This window comes from Nymphalis io, chromosome 30, assembly GCF_905147045.1.
Source record: "Nymphalis io chromosome 30, ilAglIoxx1.1, whole genome shotgun sequence".
Taxonomy (NCBI): Eukaryota; Metazoa; Arthropoda; class Insecta; order Lepidoptera; family Nymphalidae; genus Nymphalis; species Nymphalis io.
Genome location: NC_065917.1, coordinates 2,181,156 through 2,203,238, shown reverse-complemented (window position 1 = coordinate 2,203,238; position 22,083 = coordinate 2,181,156). Strand labels below are relative to the sequence as shown.

The following is a 22,083-nucleotide window of genomic DNA, read 5'->3' as shown; positions in this document are numbered from 1 at the left end:
TACTCTGATGATGTGGTCGAAGCGATGTACGAGGACATCGCAAAGGCCCTCAACGACACCTCGAGGGCCCACTACAATGTTGTTATGGGAGACTTTAATGCTAAAGTGGGAGTACAAGATAGCGGTGAATCGAAAGTCGGACCTTACGGCTTGGGCTGCAGAAATCACAGGGGGCAAATGCTGGTAAACTTTCTCGAAGCGCAGGGGCTTTTTTTGATGAATTCTTTCTTTCAAAAGAAGCCTCAGAGGAGGTGGACCTGGCGAAGCCCCGATAACGTGACAAGGAACGAGATAGACTTTATCATTTCGAATAAAAGGCACATATTTAGAGATGTTTCAGTGATCAACAGGTTTAATACCGGAAGTGATCACCGCTTGGTTCGAGGCACTCTAAATATCAACTTAAAAGCCGAAAGATCGAGAATGATGAGGTCTACTCTCCGACCTACCATGCTCCAAGCTGCTCAAGGCTCCGAAAAGTTCCAAATGGAACTTCAAAATCAATTCACCGCGTTGGAAACCATAAGCAGCATTGATGAGAGAACCGACACGCTGGTCAAAATACTGCAAAACACATCCCGCAAGTGTTTTCCGCCACAGAGAAGAGACAACGCACCAAAACTCTCTGCTGAGACACTCGAGCTCATGAGAAAACGACGAGAACTACCATCGTTTTTGTCAGATAAGGCCTTAAACCGAACAATAAAAACGCTTACGCGACGCGATCTCCGACGCTCCAATACCAGTGCCATCAAGGCTGCGATTGGGCAAAATCGGGGATCGAAAGTGTTCGCTCGCAAGTTTGGGAGGCCGCGTCTGACAAAACTTAAAACTGAAAATGGTGGGGTCGTTACCTCTAGGCCTGAGATTATCGGAGAAGTAGAGAGGTTTTATGGGCAGTTGTTCTCTTCAAGATCGGATAAACCCGTGGGAATCAGTATTGATGACCAGCGCGCCCCTCTTATGCGCCATTACTCCGAGGAGCTCCCGGTCGTTGACCAAGGAGAGATTAGGGCGGCTCTAGAACAGCTTAAAAACAACAAAGCTCCGGGAGATGACGGAATCACAACAGAGTTGCTTAAGGCAGGCGGGACTCCGGTCCTGAAAGAGCTAGCAAGCCTCTTTAATTCCGTCATCCAACATGGCAAGACCCCGGAAACGTGGAGCGGGAGTGAGGTGGTACTGTTTTTCAAGAAAGGTGATAAAAGCCTCTTGAAAAACTACAGACCAATCTCCCTCCTGAGTCACGTGTATAAGCTGTTCTCAAGAGTCGTCACGAACCGTCTCGCCAGACGACTTGACGAGTTCCAGCCCCCAGAGCAAGCCGGCTTTCGATCAGGCTACAGCACCGTGGACCACATCCATACTGTTCGGCAGATTGTGCAGAAGACCGAAGAGTACAATCAGCCGCTGTGTATGGCATTTGTGGACTACGAGAAAGCCTTCGACTCCATCGAAACCTGGGCAGTGCTCGACTCATTGCAGAGATGTCATATCGATTGGAGATATATCGAGGTACTGAGATGTCTGTACAACGCCGCTACAATGACTGTCCACATCCAGGACTGTAAGACGAAGGCGATCCAACTGCGCAGAGGGGTGAGACAGGGGGATGTAATATCCCCGAAACTGTTCACCAACGCGTTGGAAGACGTTTTCAAAACGCTGGATTGGACTAGGTATGGAGTCAATGTAAACGGCGAGTACATCTCACACCTTCGATTTGCCGACGATATCGTCATCATAGCAGAGTCGCTGGAACAACTCACCGAAATGCTGCGTAGCCTAGGCGAGTCTTCCCGGTGTGTTGGTCTCGGTATGAACATGGACAAGACCAAGGTCATGTTCAATAGGCATGTCGTGCCGGGACCGATATACGTCGAGGGGAAACCTCTCGAAGTTGTTAGTGAATATACCTACCTAGGACAGATAATACAAGTCGGTAGGAACAACTTCGAGAAGGAAGCCGATCGAAGAATTCGCTTGGGATGGGCAGCATTTGGCAACCTTCGTCAAGTCCTCAAGTCGTCTATACCGCAATGTTTGAAGACGAAAGTCTTCAACCAATGCGTCTTACCTGCCATGACATACGGTGCCGAAACGTGGACACTAACTGCGGGACTAGTTCACAAATTCAAAGTCGCTCAGCGTGCTATGGAGAGAGCTATGCTCGGAGTATCTTTGAAGGATAAGATCAGAAATGAGATTATCCGGAAAAGAACCGGAGTCACCGACATAGCTTGCAAAATTAGCAGGCTGAAGTGGCAGTGGGCTGGTCACGTATGTCGTAGGAACGATGGCCGTTGGAGCAGACGAGTCCTAGAGTGGAGACCGCGAATCGGCAAGCGCAGCGTAGGGCGCCCTCCAGCCAGGTGGACCGACGACCTTAAGAAGGTTGCGGGCACCAACTGGATGCGGAAGGCGGGGGACAGGGAGCTTTGGCGCACCTTGGGAGAGGCCTATGTTCAGCAGTGGACAACGATTGGCTGTTGATTGATTGATTGATTATTTTTAGTGGTTTGATGTGAATCTTAATGATGACCTAGAGTACAAACCCTGGCAAGCAGAATTTAATGATACATGTTTAATTTGTGAAAAAATTGTTGAGCAGTAAATTCTATCACATATGTATACATCAACCAGCATTGGAACAGGATTGAGCCCTCCTCCCCCCCTTTTGAGGCGAAGGAGCTTACTCCACCACTGCGCAATGCGGGTTGATGGTAATATGCCAGTGTTTCGGTGAAATTAGACACATGCAGGATCACGATGTTTTCCTTCACCGTCAAGCACGAGATGAATTATAAACACAAATTAAGCACATGAAAATTCAGCGGTGCTTGGTGGTTTTGAACCCACGATAATCGGTTAAGATTCAAACATTCAATCCACTGGGCCATCTCGACTGTTACAGATAATTCCTTTACATATTTACAAATGCTATTTATATAACGTTCAATGCAACAGCTACATGATAAATAAATACGATAGCGTTATCTTTTACAACGTTAAAAAAAAACAAATATTTATTTCAATAAAAAAATTTTAAAACTGTAAGCCGAGTTGGCCCAGTGGTAAGAACGCGTGAATCTTAACCGACGATCGTGGATTCAAACCCGCGCAAGCACCACTGAATTTTCATGAGCTTAATTTGTGATTACAATTCATCTCGTGCTTGACGGTGAAGGAAAACATCGTGAGGAAACCTGCATGTGTCAAATTTCACTTAAATTCTGCCACATGTGTATTTCACCAGCCCGCATTGGAGTAGCGTGGTGGAATAAGCTCCAAAACCTTCTCCTTAAAAAGGGAGAGGTTTCCGTAGCCCAGCAGTGAGACATTCACAGGCTGTTACTGGTAAAAATTGTAACTATCAATATTCAGCAACATGTTCCCGCCTGTTTCAATTCCAGCAGTAAACACAAATAAACAGCTTTGACCTTGAATTGAAGCGATACCATTGGTCGAGGTCGAGATCTTGAATAAGATCTGGTTGGCGTGGTTGGTTGATACTTGCCTTTCACGCCGAAAGTTTTGGCTTCGATTCCCACCCAGGACAGACATTTGTGTGCGTGAACATGTCTGTTTGTCTTGAGTCAGGGTGTAATTATCTATATAAGTATGTATTTACAAAAGAAAAGTAGTATATGTAATATATTAGTTGTCTGGTTTCCATAGTACAAGCTTTGTACAAGCTTAATTTGGGATCAGATGGCGGTGTGTGAATAATGTCCCAAGATATTATTATTTTTACTATAATATATGATATTCATTATGGTTTAAAAAATACGTTATGAACGGCGGCGAAGTTGCTATCGTAACTATAAATAATGATATATTTATCAATCACTGTTTGATATTTCATTATATATATTATGTCGATGCGTCACCAACCTTGGGAACTAAGATGTTACGTCCCTTTTGTCTGTAGAATATCTGATAAGTGGGTGGTACGATACGGGTCCACAAAGCCCTAACCACCAAGTAAAATAAAACATATAAAGAATGAAACATTTATCTATTATGTAATCTAATAGCTCGTATATAAAATTATTACTTAAAATATGTTTTTTACTCGTAAATTAAGTCGAAGTACACATTTTTTTATTAATTTTTATCTTATACTAGCGAAACTGTTTTGTGATGAAAATCCTTTTAAATGTACTTAATGTACATAATGCTTATTTTAATTGTATACATATAAAATATTTAAATTATTAGCTAGCATAGTTTATGCGGGCAAGCACCACTGAATTTTCATGTGCTTAATTTGTGATTATAATTCATCTCGTGCTTTACGGCGAAGGAAGACGTCGTGAGGAAACCTGCGTGTGTCTAATTTCGTTGAAATTCTGCCACATGTGTATTCTACCAACAGGCATTGGAGCAGCGTGGTGGAATAAGCTCCAAACCTTCTCCTCGAAAGGGAGAGGAGGCCTTAGCCCAGCAGTGGGACATTCACAGTTTGTTACTAAATAGTTTATATAAATATATTAACCCAAAAATAGTTTACAACAAAGATACGTACGTGAACTTTAATTTGTTATAACTTTTGATAGACTTAACCGATTTTGATGAAACAATGACTTAACGGTACCTAGGAATACGCCTTACAATAATTAATTTATTTGCATTTATAATTTAAAGCAATTTTGAAGATTATCCCGGAAACACAGACATACAGAGAGGCAATAAAATGACTCGCTAGTAGCCATATTAATTATAAAAGATTTGATATCACAGACAGACATTTCAATTTTATTTATATATATATATATATATATAAATAAAATATATATATATATATATATATAACATAAAAACTGGTAATTAAAGTAAAATTAGTTAAATTAATAATTATAGACATGATACTCTAATCTGTGCATGTGTGCGTTCATGCGTATGTGTTGAAGTGTTTTTTTTCAAACATATCTGATTCGGATAAACTCCTGTTCAGCCCATACCTTCTATCGATCTGTGTTTTGCATAAGGATTTCGTGAACGACCGTGACATGCAAAACACATGCATTTATTTTAAGCGTCAAATTGGAGACAATTTATGTTTCAACGTTTTTTGCGTATAAATATTGCTGTGAAAAATGTTTTCCAAAAAACAAACGTTGTAGATAATAAAAATGTTATCAACTTTTTGTTTGATATGTTTTACTTTTAGAGAGAGAGAGAGAGAGAGAGAGAGAAGAAGTAGAACCGCTGTTTCTTCTACTTCCAATGATGGAAAATTATATAACAGTAGTAAATACTGGTGGTAGAGCTTTGTGCAAGTTCGTCTGGGTAGGTACCACCCACTCATCAGATATTCTACCGCGAAACAGCAGTACTTGGTATTGTTGTGTTCCGGTTTGAAGGGTGATTGAGCCAGTGTAATTACAGGCACAAGGGACATAACATCTTAGTTCCCAAGGTTAATGGCGCATTGGTGATGTAAGCGATGGTTAACATTTCTTACAATGCCAATGTCTATGGGCGTTGGTGACCACTTACCATCAGGTGGCCCATATGCTCGTTCGCCTTCCTATTCTATAAAAAGGGCCTTGCGATAAACTTTAATTATAATCGGCTTTTACATATAATCCATAGATTTCCTATTAAACTATTAAGCTAAATAACTTTTCTCTTTATCATATTAACAGCATGTTAATGTCCCACTGCTGGGCTTAGGCCTCCTTTCCCTTTTTGAGATGAAGGTTTGGAGCTTACTCCACCACGCTGCTCCAATGCGGGTTGGTAGAATACACGTGTGGCATAATTTCAATGAAATTAGACACATGCAGGTTTCCTCACGATGTTTTCCTTCACCGTCAAGCACGAGATGAATTATAAACACAAATTAAGCTCATGAAAATTCAGTGGTGCTTGCCAGGGTTTGAACCCACGATCATCGGTTAAGATTCACGCGTTCTAACCACTAGACCATCTCGACTTATCTTAATCAATGAGACTTATATTACATAGATAGTATATAACGATAAAAAATCAATAAACTTGCTTTATCAATATTTTATCGTTGAAAGAATCTAGGTTAGAAAATTATCACTTCAATTTTTTTATATCGCTGACTGATTGTACAATTTATATTAGTTTCGGAGTCAGAGGTGCACCACCAGTGTTGCTAATGTAAAAACCCTAGATAATACTGCAAACAAATTGTGTACATGATTTTTTTTTGGGTGTAAATAATAATAATATTATCCTGGGACATTATTCACACACGGCCATCTGATCCCAAACTAAGCAGAGCTTGTACTATGGGAACCAGACAACTGATATACTACATATACTACTTTTCTTTTGTAAATACATACTTATATAGATAATTACACCCAGACTCAGGACAAACAGACATGTTCATGTACACAAATGTCTGTCCTGGGTGGGAATCGAACCCACAACCTTCGGCGTGAAAGGTAAGTATCTACCAACCACGCCAACCGGCCCGTCGCTTAAGTAATAAATGTAAATTTATTATTATTTTGTATCTATTTTTTATACCTGCATGTGTCTAATTTCATCAAAATTCTGCCACATGTATTCCACCAACCCGCATTGGAGCAGCGTGGCGAAATAAGCTCCAAACCTTCTCCTCAAAAAGGGAGAGGAGGCCTTAGCCCAGCAGTGGGACATTTACAGGCTGTTATTTACTTACGTTTTTATTTTTTATATTCCTTTTAACAGGGTTAACTTAACCATCACGCGGGCCATGACCAAGCGTAATATTAATTAAGAGAAAATGGTTTGTTAATTATTAAATTGACAATTGCGATGTGAGGAATTTTCGAGTTATTATTATTATGAATATATGTAATGTATGTATACATGTATGTATGTAATGAGCCTCCTGATGGTAAACGGTAGCCATTGGTAGCCATATACATTGGCACTGTAATTACAATCTCTTACATATTTTCGTTTATACCGAATATCGGATAAGACAAACAAACGACACTGGCCTTGAATTGCCGCGACCTCATTGGTCGAGAATGGTCTATGATATACACCATGGATTCAATAAATACCGTTTTGTATGTCGGTGACATTGTTATCGGGTGAGTATTTGTAGTTAAGTGTAATAGTGTTGTGTTATATACATACATGTATAGAGATATATTAATCGAGAACTGTGTTAAGGGGTTACAGCAGCTGTTAGCGAATCGCATGGAATGTGTATATCATTGCAAGTTAAGTACTTGTAACACTGGTGCTAGAGCATTGTGCGAGCTCGTCTGGGTAGGTACCACCCGCTCATCAGATATTCTACCGCGAAACAGCAGTACTTGGTACTGTTGTGTTCCGGTTAGAAGGGTGATTGAGCCAGTGTAATTACAGGCACAAGGGACATAACATCTTAGTTCCCAAGGTTGGTGGCGCATCGGTGATGTAAGCGATGGTTAACATTTCTTACAATGCCAATGTCTGTGGGCGTTAGTGACCACTTACCATCAGGTGGCCTATATGCTCGTCCGCCTTCCTATTCTATAGAAAAAAAAACACAATTTAATTCTAAGCTAAATATATTTATTATTTTTTAGTATCATGGGTCATATTCTAACGTCGCTTTGGGTATCGCATTTCGCTCATCAAGTACTTTCGTTTGACACCCATATCATAGGAGTAACTATGTTAATGATAATCCTTAATTAGCGGCGACCGCCATGTTCAATTTAAAATGGCGGTATTTAGTTAATCATGAATCGACACGAGAAATAACGTCTGGGAAAGATTACATGATGTTATCCTGACCGATTGCACGGTGCACTCTCTATTCTCTAACGCTCATAATCCGATGGGTTGGCAACCCGACACGACCGCAGTGAGATCAGGCGCAGAATCAATGGCTTTACGTACGCATCGAATTACGGGAGTGTACACTCTGTCATCTAGACTGCTACTGAGATATTCCACATAAATACCCAATAACTTTTTATTAGTTAGACCTGCGTTTGTTCCTAGGATTCTTCGGGACCTGCGGCCTCATATCTAGCTACTAGATCAATGAGGAATCATTACCAACTAAGGGATAGTCAAATTCCAATTCTAGTCAAAGATTGTTATTCAAAGAAGCGTTACACTTATTTATTGATTGTCATAGATCTACCACCGATTCGGAAATAAACACTTCAGACCTGATGAACCGGCGAAATCAACTCAGCTGGATTTATCATTACTTTATTTTATGCTAGTTTTCGCTCGTGGCTTGGGCTCGCGTGTTACGGGAGAGGTGGGAGGCAGAAGATAGGTATAAAAATAGTATGTCATTCTTTGGAGTTCAGCCTTGCTTCATAATCAATTTCATTGAAATTATGATATTAGTATACAATAATAAAATTATATTTTTCTTATTCGAAATGACCTGGAGGCGATCGTTTCATTACCAAGGTGTGTAATAATCTATAAACCATTGGTTTTGTAATATCCCGTAACAAACAAATATACCTGCACGATTCTATTAATCAAATTGAATATTTTTCAACAGTTGAAACTAAAAAAGAGGAGTCTGAACACGTTATGTTAAATATGTATTAAATTACGTAATAACGTAGCGAAAGTTTGTCAAGATGGCGTCGTAATATTTGATGAATCTCTAAAGGTTACCCAGCCTTGTCCTCAATCGCAATATAATGCCGTGTAAGTTTCGTGGTTAGCGCATAGCTACCGAAAACGAGGTTACTAATTCGAATAAAAGTTAATAGAAGATTATTTTTGAGTTTTTTTTCCGATATGCTCGAGTCCGTCAAGCACGAGATGAATTATATTCACAAATTAAGCACATGAAAATTCAGTTGTGCTTGCCCGGGTTGGATCCACGATCATCGGTTAAGATTCACGCGTTCTAACCACGGGGCCATCTCGGCTTTTCATACGGTTTTCACCAATGTATAAAGACCTCGAATTGGTACATATTAAATATAAAAATTAATGTAAATCACTCAGTAACTCTTCAAAATCCAAATAACACAATTGAACACATCACAAAGCACAAGTCGCGCCAATAATTAATTAATTGCCTTACCTCTCTGTAAACAATAAAAAGGCGGTTTGAATTAGCGCGCGTCTTTTTTTTACAACGCTGTTGTAGATCAATGAATCTCTCAACTATATATATATATATATATAGTTGAGAGATTATATATATATATATATATATATATATATATATATATATATATATATATATATATATATTTCTCATCCACATAAGATATTATGTGCAAATTATAAAGTGTAGTGTTCTTACAAATGCTTAAATGGTTACTAGTTAAACAATGTTGTCTTCTTCTTTCGAATGTCAAATCAATGATGTTAGAAAGAGACAGATCTATGTTTAACAAAACAACGTTTACGAGTCAGGCCGTTATAATTTTTTTAATATGACTTGATCGTATTTCAAGCTCTTACTTATCAGTGCAATAAAAAAAATAGTTAAGTTATATTAAAGAACGATAAATTGAATTTAATTATCCACGATAAGAATTGATAATAAAAATAATTAAGATAAAAGCCGACTGAGTTTATGAGATTGAAAATGGTTCACTTAAAATTACACTTCAACTCGTCCCTACACCTGTGCTCCGATGGTCCGGTAGTCGAAGTCGGGATGCAGTGGAAAGGCCATATGGATTGACAAATGCCCTTTTGGTTTTCCACATAACCATTTTTTTTTTCGGGAGCCACCAGTATCTTACTCGCAGGTGTTTGTAAATTAGTCCCCTTCTTTAGGTTTAGCCCACTAACGTGGTTGCCCGGGGTGTGGCCGCTGTGACTACAGCTTCTTGGAGCCACTAAAGAAGATTGTGGAGGTTAATAATAATTGCGAACACTCCACTACACCCCATATATATGAGTTCGTTTCGTCTGAAATGTGCTGAGGATTTGTCTTAACTATTTTTGGTTGATATGCTCTAGTGGTTAGATGAATCTTAATTAGCGTGGCTTCGCTATGGAGTTCACAAATTTCGCCATTTTGTACGTCGCCATTAAAGTAGGGGGATAGAAAAATGTACGTGAACTTCATGCTGTTATAACTTTGGATATCCTCAACCGATTTTGATGAAATGAATACTAAACGGTACCTTGTTGTAAATATTATCCAGAAAATATAAAAAATAAATATGTTGCTTTGTCTTTGGCCACTCGCAAACAGCCATAATAACTAAAAAGTTATTTTGAAATCGCAGACAAACTTCAGAATTACTGTTTTGTAGTTCCCAAGACTGGTGGCGCATTGGCGATGTATGCGATGGCTTACATTTCTTACAATGCCAATGTCTATGGGCGGTGGTGACCACTTACCATCAGGTGGCCCAAATGCTCGTCCGCCTACTTATACAATAAAAAAATGTACTTATATTAAAGTTAAATGGCCAACACGCGTGATCCTTTGCTTTTAAATAGCTCATTTTATTTGGTTATTTACTTTTAGTTATTTATTCTTTAGTAACTTTAAAATCGGGTCGCAATTTTTTTTTTTTAATAAAAGTTAATTACGCAAAGGCCAATTGTCGGATAATAGTTTTAGCTTTTATTAAGTTATAATTATAAGGGTTGCTATTATTTTTAGGCCCGTATTTCCCCTGGGATGGCATGAAATTGGTGGGAGTGGTAAGTCTGGCGGTGAACGAAGTGTTTGAGGCTTTCTGGGGATTTCCTTAATGGATTGTGTCATTAAGTTGTTATAAAGAAAATATATAATTTTTTTGTGATATATCGAAATTGATGATTATTGAAAGAATCTTTAATTTTAGAAAAATGTATGGAAGGTATTGGAGTAAAAGTAATTAAAACAGATATTGATAGTGCCTGGAAATACTGGTATGAGCTTTGTGCAAGCTCCTCTTGGTAGGTACCACTCACTTATCAGATATTCTATCGCAAAACAGCAGTACTTGGTATTGTTGTGTTCCGGTTTGAAGGGTGAGTGATCAAGTGTAACTACAGCGCAAGAGACATAACATCTTAGTTCCCAAGGTTGGTGGCGCATTGGCGATGTAAGCGATGGTTAACATTTCTTACAATGCCAATGTCTATGGGTTGGAGAACAATTACCATCAGGTGGCCCATATACTCATCTGCCTACCTTTACTATGAAAAAAATAAAATAATAATAATAAGTAACACCAAAAGCAGGGATATGTCTGTGGAGTAAAGGGTGATGACCACAATTGATTACTTATTATATAATCATCTTGAGTTGATATGATAATACACATTACATATACACGTAGTTGACTTATTTAAGACATGTACGAAACGATTTGCTTCCTCGTTTCTGATACGCACCGCCAAAGTCTGGAATACCCTCCCGACCTCAGTTTTCCCCACCACCTACAATGTGGGTACCTTCAAGTCTAGAGTGAATAGGAATCTTCAAGGCAAGCGCGCTCCATCTTAGACTGTATCTCACTTTCCATCAGGTGTGATAACAGTCAAGCGCTAGCCAATACATTTAAAAAAAAATATGTTTTGTGTAAATTGGTGATGTGTTTTTTTTTTTTTTATAGAATAGGAAAGTGGACGAGCATTTGGGCCACCTGATGGTAAGTGGTCACCAAACGCCCTTAGACATTGGCATTGTAAGAAATGTCAACCATCGCTTATAGCCAATGCGCCACCAACCTTGGGAACTAAGATGTGTCCCTTGTGCCTTGTGTTGAAGATGTCGGAAAATATACCGACCATGAGCTTTACCAATAGAGTTATATGTATTACGATATAAATGCTTTATGTATACCATTATGTAGCCGTGCGATGTCGGTACGGGTAGCTAGTATGTAAAAGTGTCAATGTGAAATTTATTTGTCCAATGTTACATGATCAACCTTGAAACGAACAATTTTCTAATATTACATGAAAATTGCCTATTACACTTAATTGCTGTACAATCATTCGGTTAACTCGAAACGGATGTTACGTGTTTTCTCTGTAATTGAATTTAAAATTTTAATTCCCACTGCTGGGGATAATCGGCGTGTACATGTACAATTAGTTGTAAATATTATACCTCCGAATGTGCCATGATTCCGAGTTCCTAGGTTCAAAACTTACTTTTTTAACACTTAAAACAAATATTCTTCTAAATTTAATATTTTGGTTTTTCTGTCGATATTGTCAATAGCAGCCCTCCGCGCGGAAAAATGTGTGAAGTTGAAAATGTGTACACTCCCGTGCCTCGATGTGCACGTAAAGCTGTTCGTCCTGCGCCTCATCTCTTTCCGGTCGTGGCGGTTTGTCCCATCTGATTATGAGAGTTAGGGAATAGAGAGTGCACCTGTGTTTGCGCACACATTTGTGCACTACAATTTCTCCTGCGCAGTTGGCTAATCTCTCTTGACTTGTCGCCGTGGCCGAAATCGTTCCGGAGGACATCATCCTAACAAAATCCTAACAAATAATTCATATTTATTTATTGCTTTTCATTAATTATAAATTATTTTAATACCATAAGTAATTATTTCTTTTAATAACCTTTCACATTTGCCTGGTGTCGCATGTCGGCGATATATATATATATATATTACTAAGGGGGGAAATGTTGGTGTTAAGGGGCGTATTGTTATGATAAAGTAGCCTATGTCCTTCCTCGGGGTTCGAGCTTGCTTCATACAAAATCTCATCAAAAACGGTTCAGTAATTTAACCGTGAAAGCGTGACATACAGACAGATAGTATAGATAGGAACGCTATCTCGTATATCCATTCAAGTTATTCTTGCTTATCTATTGATTAAATTATTATTATTAACCTACTTCAATGAATAAGGACCGTTCTTAGTTGTTCTTTATCGTAATAGTTTCCGACTGCGTCCCCCGCAGTGGTGTTCGGTGTGTCCTATGTAGTTGAATAGTTTAGACGTAAAGGCGTAACAGACATACGTTTTTGTATTTTTTTATACCTAAAACCTCTCCCCTAAAACGCGGGCGAATTTGTAATTTTTTTGTTACGATTCAACCTTTTAACTGCAAGTGATTGTAATGAAATTTTACATACAAGTCGTAAAATTGATCCGATGGCCAAGTGGTTAGAACGCGTGTATCTTAAGCGATGATTGTTGGTTCAAACCCAACAACCACTGAATTTTCATCTCGATTTGTATTTATAATTAATCTCGTGCCCGGAACTTTGTGTTATATAGTATTTTGTTTTGTTATATATAACATAGAATAGGTATATATATGCTCTATAATAAATATATATAATATATATATATATATATATATATATATATATATATATAATATATATATATATATATATATATATATATATATATATATAATATATATATATATATATAATAATAAATTTGTGATTCTAATTCATCTCGTGCTTGACGGTGAAGGAAAACATCGTGAGGAAACCTGCATGTGTCTAATTTCACTGAAATTCTGCCACATGTGTATTCCACATATATAATCCAATAAATTGCTTTGTTACCAAGGAAATTTTATTTAGATAAAATTCATTTTTTACACTTTTATTTTTTGGTTGCATATTTTAAGAGATAATTTTAAATATCAAATACGCGCGACAATTTTACTAATGTTCGGCCAATCGATCACACGGGTCATCTAGTATACTATAACTCTGTCGGGTTTCTATTTTATGTAAATAAATAAATACTTCTAACATCGTTTGTCCTGTCTGAAAACAAACGAGTTAGACAGTTGAAATTTCGAACATTCAGATTTAATACATAAGCAAGAATTTCAGCGTTAACACTCCTAGTAAAATAATGTAAAAATTAACTAATTACATATATTTTTATCTCGTGTATAATTTGTTGAATTTCGGTGAATGCTCCGTCGATTACGTATACCTAACGTTACACTAAGAATTACTGTACTATCTGCTGATTCAACGATGCGCATGCGCAGATAAAAATGTTTTATCTTTTACAATATCAATTACGCTCGTCGCGATTAATGTAATAAAAAAAAAACTTATACAGACGACCCTGTTATCTTTAGTAATATTATATATGCGAAAGTAACTGTGTATGTCTGTGTCTCTATGTTTATTTAAATTAGGAAGGTGTATGGGCAAATGGGGGGACACATTATTATTATTATTATTATTAAACAACTTTATTGCACACTCACAACGAAAAAAGAAAAGACAAACACAAGTAAAATAAAAAGAAAAACAAAAGTTCAAGAGAAGCCATGTTATATAAATAAAATTGTGGACCTCAACATGATGCGTGCAAGGGCGGTCTTATCACTCAAGTAGTGAACTCTTCCAGACAACCCTGGATTAAGATGCTGGCAAGACCTAACGGGCGAGTGCATTGTACATATATATATATAAATGTAAACAATACATACACAAAGATACATATACATATATTGGTAAATGGTTACCATTGTCAATAGACATTGGTGCCGTAAGAAATATTAACCATACCTAACATCACCAATGCGCCACCAACCTTGGGAACGAAGATATTATACCCTGTATCCATAATTCACCTTTGAATATAGAATATATATAATTTCGAATTGCTAGTATAGAAATATAAACTAGGTGCCTAGAGGTTCCCTCACCTTTGGGGTCCTTATTTAAGGCGGCCCGACCGTCAGGGCGTCATGGTAACCAGCAAGCGAAGCCTCGCCGTCCCTCCCTATAACATAAAAAAACTTAGACTCGATAGGCCAATAATACTTCTTTTGATATTCAATTCAATTCCATTTATTTGCTTTAAACATAACGTACATGTTTAGTCACTATATTTATGACATGCAAATATTTTACCTTAAATTATACATTAAAATTATTTCAACTTAATTACAAGAAATTTCATTACATTATAATTCTTCATTTAAATAATGTTTATGAAATTGATGTATAAATGTCAAATATTTATTGCAGGAATTCTTTTATCGCGTAAAAACATTTGTCAACCGACCTCGTACCGGTCATGTAATTTTTTCTTAAATCTTAAATAAGGCAGATCCATAATGTCGAAGGCAACTTATTATAAATTTTCACTGCCATACGGTCACAACTCTTTGAGCAGAGAACTGCTTTACACGGTGGCATGTACAATTTATTTGGATATCGCGTATTATATGATACAATGTTTTCCACAAAAAGTTTTGGGTAAATTGCGATACAATTTACTTAGCGTTGCTATGTATTCAAATATATAGAAGATAAGATAAGATATAGCTTTATTTATTTATTTTTTTATGTACATCAAACATTTTAAACATTTATAGATAAAAAAACTTTTTGGAGTACTGATATGAGTGACAATTGCTGATCACAGAACACTTTGTAGAATTATTTCCAGAGTAGCACAAATCAAACGAGTAATATACTTCAACTTGAATATATAATAATAATAATGATATCAGTACAGTACAGTACAGTATCAGCCTGTTAATGTTCTACTGCTGGGCTAAGGCCTCCTCTCCCTTTTCAGGAGAAGGTTTGGAGCTTATTCCCCCAAGCTGCTCCAATGCGGGTTGGTAGAATACACATGTGGCAGAATTTCAATGAAATTAGACACATGCAGGTTTCCTCACGATGTTTTCCTTCACCGTTAAGCACGAGATGAATTATAAACACAAATTAAGCACATGAAAATTCAGTGGTGCTTGCCCGGTTTGAACCCACGATCATCCGTTAAGATTCACGCGTTTTTACCACTGAGCCATCTCGGCTTTTTATAATATAATAATATCATGGGACATTATTCACACGCGGCCATCTGATCCCAAACTAAGCAGAGCTCGTACTATGGAAACCAGACAACTGATACACTACTTTCCTTTTGTAAATTCATTCTTATATAGATGAAGATGATAGTGGTAGTCGGATGAGCAAATGGGTCACCTGATGGTAAATCATGGTCAAATCTATAGACATTGGCGCTGGTAGAAATATTAACAAACTTACAATTGCCAATGGGCCACCAACTGCGAACTAAGATGTCATGTCCCTTGTGCCCGTTCACTGACTCACTCACCGTTCAAACCGGACAATAATTCTAAATTATGCGCACATAGATACCATAAATGATGCTCGGTATCAAAGCTCTACGACCGAGTCCAAGACAGAAAAATATAACAATTTGAGTTGGTTTGATATTTGATCAAACGTTTGTCATAAAACTTTTTATTTATTTATTTGAAAAGGCACATCTACCGTAGATATATTAAGCACTTTTAATTCAGTAACATATTACAAGAAGAAGACGTTGAATTGAACAGGCATGCTGTTTCCTTAGGAATGTCTTTGTTGAGTGTTTTATGAAGGAATTCGGTATTTTGTAATTGTTCTCGTCAAACGAGCTGCGTATCTCATTCGCCAAGTTATGATTATGGAATTAGGATGTATTTTAATGTGGTAACATTTTTTAATTATCTGTGGTGATTTTTTAAATTTCGAATTTTTATGTTTTCAGCGTTGCTATGTATCAGGCGTTAATCTTAACCGATGATCGTGGGTTCAAATCCGAGCATGCACCACTGAATTTTAATGTGCTTAATTTGTGATTATAATTCATCTCGTGTTTGACGGTGAAGAAAAACATCGTGAGGAAACCTGCATGTGTCTAATTTCGCTGAAATTCTGCCACATGTGTATTCCACCAACCTGCATTGCAGCAGCGTGGTGGAATAAGCTCCAAACCTTCTCCTCAAAAAGGGATAGGAGGCCTTAGCCCAGCAGTGGGATATTCACAGGCTGATACTGTCCAAAGTTCGTAATATTGGCGATGTCAGAGATGGTTTATATAGTTTACAACGCCAATGTCTACAAATGCACCATTATACAAATTTTACATTTTTTTATTTTGATTTGTTTCAGATTAAAACCTCAGCTCAGGAACGATGCGGCTTCATTTAAGGAAACTCCCGTAAAGCGCCATCTATCGGCAGTTAAAATGAACTATCCAGATTTTGACGTTTAGACGCAATGCCCCGTTTAAAATATGCATCAATTCTACGAGTGCTGCTTATACTGGGCCTGTTTTGCCTCTGGGTACAGATTATGCTGTCAGCGACGAATGGCGCTCTGGACAAAGATGGCGGTGAGTTGGTGACGTTTTTATATGGTCGGGTTGGAATTTTAAGAAATTTAAATTTTATTGTTTTTTTTTTATGAGATAAGACGCATCTACGTGTATATAGGTGTTCCTTAAAATGTTTTTTATTTAATAGTATAGGCGGACGAACTATGGGCCACCTGATGGTAAGGGGTCACCAACGCCCATAAACATTGGCATTGTAAGAAATGTTCACCATTGCTTACATAACCAATGCGCCACCAACCTTGGGAGCGAAGATGTTATGTCCCTTGTGCCTGTAATTACACTGGCTCACTTACCTTTTCATGTATAAAATATTCCCTTCCCAAGGTTGGTGGCGCACTGGCGATTGTAAGCAATGGTGAACATTTCTTACAATGCCAATGTTTATGGGCGTTGGTGACCCCTTACCATCAGGTGGCCCATATGCTCATTCGCCTTCCTATTCTATAAAAAAAAGTATAATAATACTAATGTCCTCCATACCGATTTCGGCCACGGCGGCCAATCTCAAGAGAGATTAGCCAACTGCGCAGGAGATATTATAGTGCACAAGTGTGTACGCAAACACAAGTGCACTCTCTATTCTCTAACTCTCAGAAAGAGTTCAGGCGCAGGACCAACGGCTTTACGTGCTTTCCGCGGCACGGGAGAGTCCACACTTCCAACTTCCAGACTCCGGGCTGCTACTGAGATTTTTTCTGACAGAAAACCCAATAACTTTTTATTGGCCCGACCTGGGAATTGAACCCAGGACCTCTGCGTCTGCGGCCTTACATCACGCCACTAGACCAACGAGGCAGTCAAAAAAAAAGTACAGATAAATCAGCTTGGAGACGTTATTGCGTATGTAGTAGTATAATACACATAACTAAAACCGGATTGAACCAGTTTCCTCCAGATACCACGCGACTGGAACTCTCACATAAGTAGCGTTAGCAGAACATTTTGTTAATTATAATTTTCATACTAATGAAGGTTTATGATAAAAAGTAATTATCGATGTGCAAACATTTTCGCGTTCGGTACGCGGTAACTAACTGAGAATTCGAGCGTGATGACGTCAGCGTGTCATTTCGAGCGTCAGATGACGCCAGCGTAAGATTTCGAGCGTCAGATGACGTCAGCGTGAGATTTAGAGCGTCAGATGACGTCAGCGTAAGACTTCGAGCGTCAGATGACGCCAGCGTAAGATTTCGAGCGTCAGATGACGTCAGCGTGAGATTTAGAGCGTCAGATGACGTCAGCGTAAGATTTCGAGCGTCAGATGACGTCAGCGTAAGATTTGTTATAAACATATAAATTCTCGTGAGTACATTTGGCACTCACACCATTTATTTATTTGGGAAACATACAATATGTTGACACTTATAGCATAAAACATACATAATATCACATATTGCTTGTGTGCGTGTGTGTGCGTGTGTTTGTATGTGTGTATAATGTGACATTAAGCATGTGCACAAGCAAGCACGTGTCAGAATTTCAGTTAAATGACACGTGCAGGCTTCCTCACGATGTGAACACAAACACAAATTAAGCAAATGAAAATTGAGTGGTTGTTGGGTTTGAACCCGCGATCATATTAAGATTCGCTCTAACCACTCGGCTGTATTGGCTCTTCGTTATTTGGTGTAATTTTTTTTTTTTAATTTTCAGATGATATAATTAAAGCAGATAGCTTACAGACTAACCTAACTAACAATGATCAGCCGTTCGCAGGTTTAATTTTCTTTTTTTTTTTGTGTCGTCCCATTTCTTTGTGTCTATGTGTATTTTCGTCACTGACGTCATAGCTTATATGATTATATGTACACTAAACTAAACTAATTCGACTAAACTAGGGATTATGAAACGCTAATCAAAGTCGGGTCATTTATCTGAATGGTTATTGGTCGGTCGCAGCTGATGACGTAATACGCGACCAATGAGAAGCTTTGCTGAGATTGGTTAATCTAACTTTGATTAGAGTTTTAATTTTTTTATAATATGTATATATTTAAATAATGTAAAATAATGTCGCTTTTTCGTCTCTTTGTTTGTTCGCTTTTAAGCTACTATACGGATTTTGATGCGGTTTTCTCTATTGTTACAATAAAATCTTTATCTATATAATATAATTCTATTTATTTTTGTATGTGTGTATATGTAGGTAGGCGGACAAGTAAGCCACCTTATGTTAAATGGTCACCATCGCCTATAGACATTGGCACCGTGAAATATTAGCTGGAACACAACAATACTAGACAGACGGGCTTGTACAAAGTTATATAACTTAAAGTGCCTACCACCCGTTTTGGTAGGTACCATCCATTCGTCAAACATTCTACCGCTAAACAGTAATACTTAGGATTTTTGCGTTTTGAATGGCTAGCGAGCCAGTGGCACAAGCACAAAGGACATACCATCTTAGTTCCCAAGGTTGGTTTCTATCAGCGCTAATGTCTATTGTCGGTGGTGACATACCATCAGATGGCCCATTTGTCTTGCCCACATATATTATAGAACGTGTTAACACTCTCTTATTCTCCAAACAATGTTTATAAACGATAACTGAACGGGTTCTTAAGAAATATGTAACGCTAAGCAGATATACATAATCTTATATAATATTCGTAAATATCACGTAATATGTCATATTCATTACAGTACGTATTTAAGTACGTGACAATTTTTTTTTATATGTTTATTGTTATTAATCAATATCATTTAAGCACGTTTCACAAATTATTATATATGTAATAATAATAATATCCCGGGACATTTTTCGCACACGACCATCTGATCCCAAATTAAGCTTGTACGGAGCTCGTACTATGGAAACCAGACAACTGATATACTACATATACTACTTTTCTTTTGTAAATACATACTTGTATAGATAATTACACCCAGACTCGGGACAAACAGACATGTTCACGCACACAAATGTCTGTCCTGGGTGGGAATAGAACCCACAACCTTCGGCGTGTGAGGCAAGCATCGACCAACCATGCCAACCCTCGTCAAATGTATTGTAATGTGTATTAAGTTCCCTATTTATTATACGATTTATATGAAGACAATGAATCTTATTGTTTTTTTTTTGTAAAGATTATGTGAGTACTGTGCGCAGACAGAAATGATCCGTAATGTATAGTAGTAAGGTCTGAAATCCTGTATCACGCGAAGGCCTTTGAGATCGGAGGTATGTAGGCATTTTGACATTTGAGGCACCCCATTCCGAAACGGTTAAAGTTATACTATTTTAGACAAGGTGGAGGGGGGGGGGGCTAGGCCTAGGCATGCACATGAGAAATGTAGAAACGCGGTGATAGCTATTTTGCGTGTACTTTAAATGTTGCAATAAGGCTGTTAGCACCATCCTCTGGATGTAATTGACCCAGCCTGTAACCAGTAGAGGCGATATGAATTGTTATAATTATTGGGTTACTTGGTGTTGGTTACTTATGTGATCTTCTAACCTTGGCACTGTGGTATTATAAAGCATTCTTTATAAAGAGGCACTCAACAGGGGGAACACCCCTTTGTTTAACTGCTGCTGACTAAATCCCGAAATCCCCTGTTGGGCTCCCCTGCTACACTAGCAACATGATAACGGTTAGATGATAAAAATATTTTTCAAATTACAGAAGAGTTGATGAATTCAAACGAAACATCAGAACAGGTCCTGGCGCTGGTACCACCTGAACTACACAAGTACCTGACCGTTCATCCGAAGAACAGCAGTGGTACGTTCCAATTAATAACTATTCATTTAGTATGATCATATTCAATCATGTAAGGAGTAAACATGGTCAAACCTTAAATAATTTATTCCATGCAATTCGCTAATACCTCTGCTGTATTACACTACGAACAGTTCTCGATTAATACATCTCTATATATAACACAACACTATTACACTCAACTTTACTTATATACACTTTAATTTTACTTACAAACATTCAAAACGCTAATGGCACAAATCCATAGAATACCATAGACTATTATTCAACCAATGATATCGCGTCAATTCAAGGTCAAACTTCATTGTTTGTCTATTTAATGTAGTTATCCAGACCACACCAATTTTTTTTTCTTTTTTTTTAACGCTGGAAAAACGCGTTACGCGTTTCCCCCACGGGAATAGTGGAGGGGTATGTGGAGCTCGCCGGTATCCAAGGCGCCGGGCGCGCACCAAGCATCGTAATACCCACTATAAAAACTAGCGGTACCCTTTCCGTATTAACGAGGAGCGCCACGGTATCGCTTTCGCATGCTACCGTGAACTAGACCACACCACTGGTAACCTTATCATATTAACATCCTCATAATTAACGTACATTTCACAATGATTCCAGCGAACGCGACAGAGCGATACAGTCCCAAGAATGTATCAGACATACTGCGTGCCATTCAAAGGGCGAACGATGCCCAAACTATACACAACGAAGATATATTTGGTCCCGTTCAGAACGATACAATCATTATTGCAATTCAAGTAAGTTTTCAATATTTAAATTTAGAAAATAGTTAAGCAAGACTGGATGAAGAAGTCCGGAACCTCCAGGTTCAGGAGCAACAAGACGTGGAGGACTACAATGATATTCATGTAATGAACAAAATTATGTATATTGGATAGGTAGGCGGACGAGCATATGGACCAACTGATGGTAAGTGGTCACCAACGCCTATAGACATTGGCATTGTAAGAAATGTTAACCATCACTTACATCGTAAATGCGCCACTAACCTTGGGAACTACGATGTTATGTCCCATGTGCCTGTAATTACACTGGCTCACTCACCCTTCAAACCGGATCCCAACAATACCAAGTACTGCTGTTTTGCGGTAAAATATCTGATGAGTGGGTGGTACCTACCTAAACGAGCTTGCACAAAATTCTACCACCAGTGAAATATATACATACTTACATATTATTTTGAAGTAGCATAACATAAAATCTTAGTTCCCAAGGTGGTGGTGGTGCAGTGACGATGTAAGGAATGGTTAATATTTCTTACATCACCAATGACTTTAGGCGGTGTTGACTA

At 38.0% G+C, this 22,083-nt stretch overlaps 1 protein-coding gene across 3 annotated transcripts in view; it reads left to right on the top strand.

Annotated features, from left to right (window-relative positions):
* The window catches only part of LOC126779977 (alpha-1,6-mannosyl-glycoprotein 2-beta-N-acetylglucosaminyltransferase), a 57,906-nt gene that overhangs the window by 9,934 nt on the left and 25,889 nt on the right, over window positions 1-22,083 (top strand). For all 3 annotated transcript variants that reach the window (XM_050504207.1, XM_050504208.1, XM_050504206.1), the window contains exons 2-4: window positions 16,827-17,049; window positions 20,679-20,777; window positions 21,390-21,529. In XM_050504207.1, coding sequence (XP_050360164.1) covers window positions 16,935-17,049; window positions 20,679-20,777; window positions 21,390-21,529 — 354 coding nt within the window. In that variant the 5' untranslated portion in view covers window positions 16,827-16,934. The remainder of the gene's footprint in view (window positions 1-16,826; window positions 17,050-20,678; window positions 20,778-21,389; window positions 21,530-22,083) is intronic.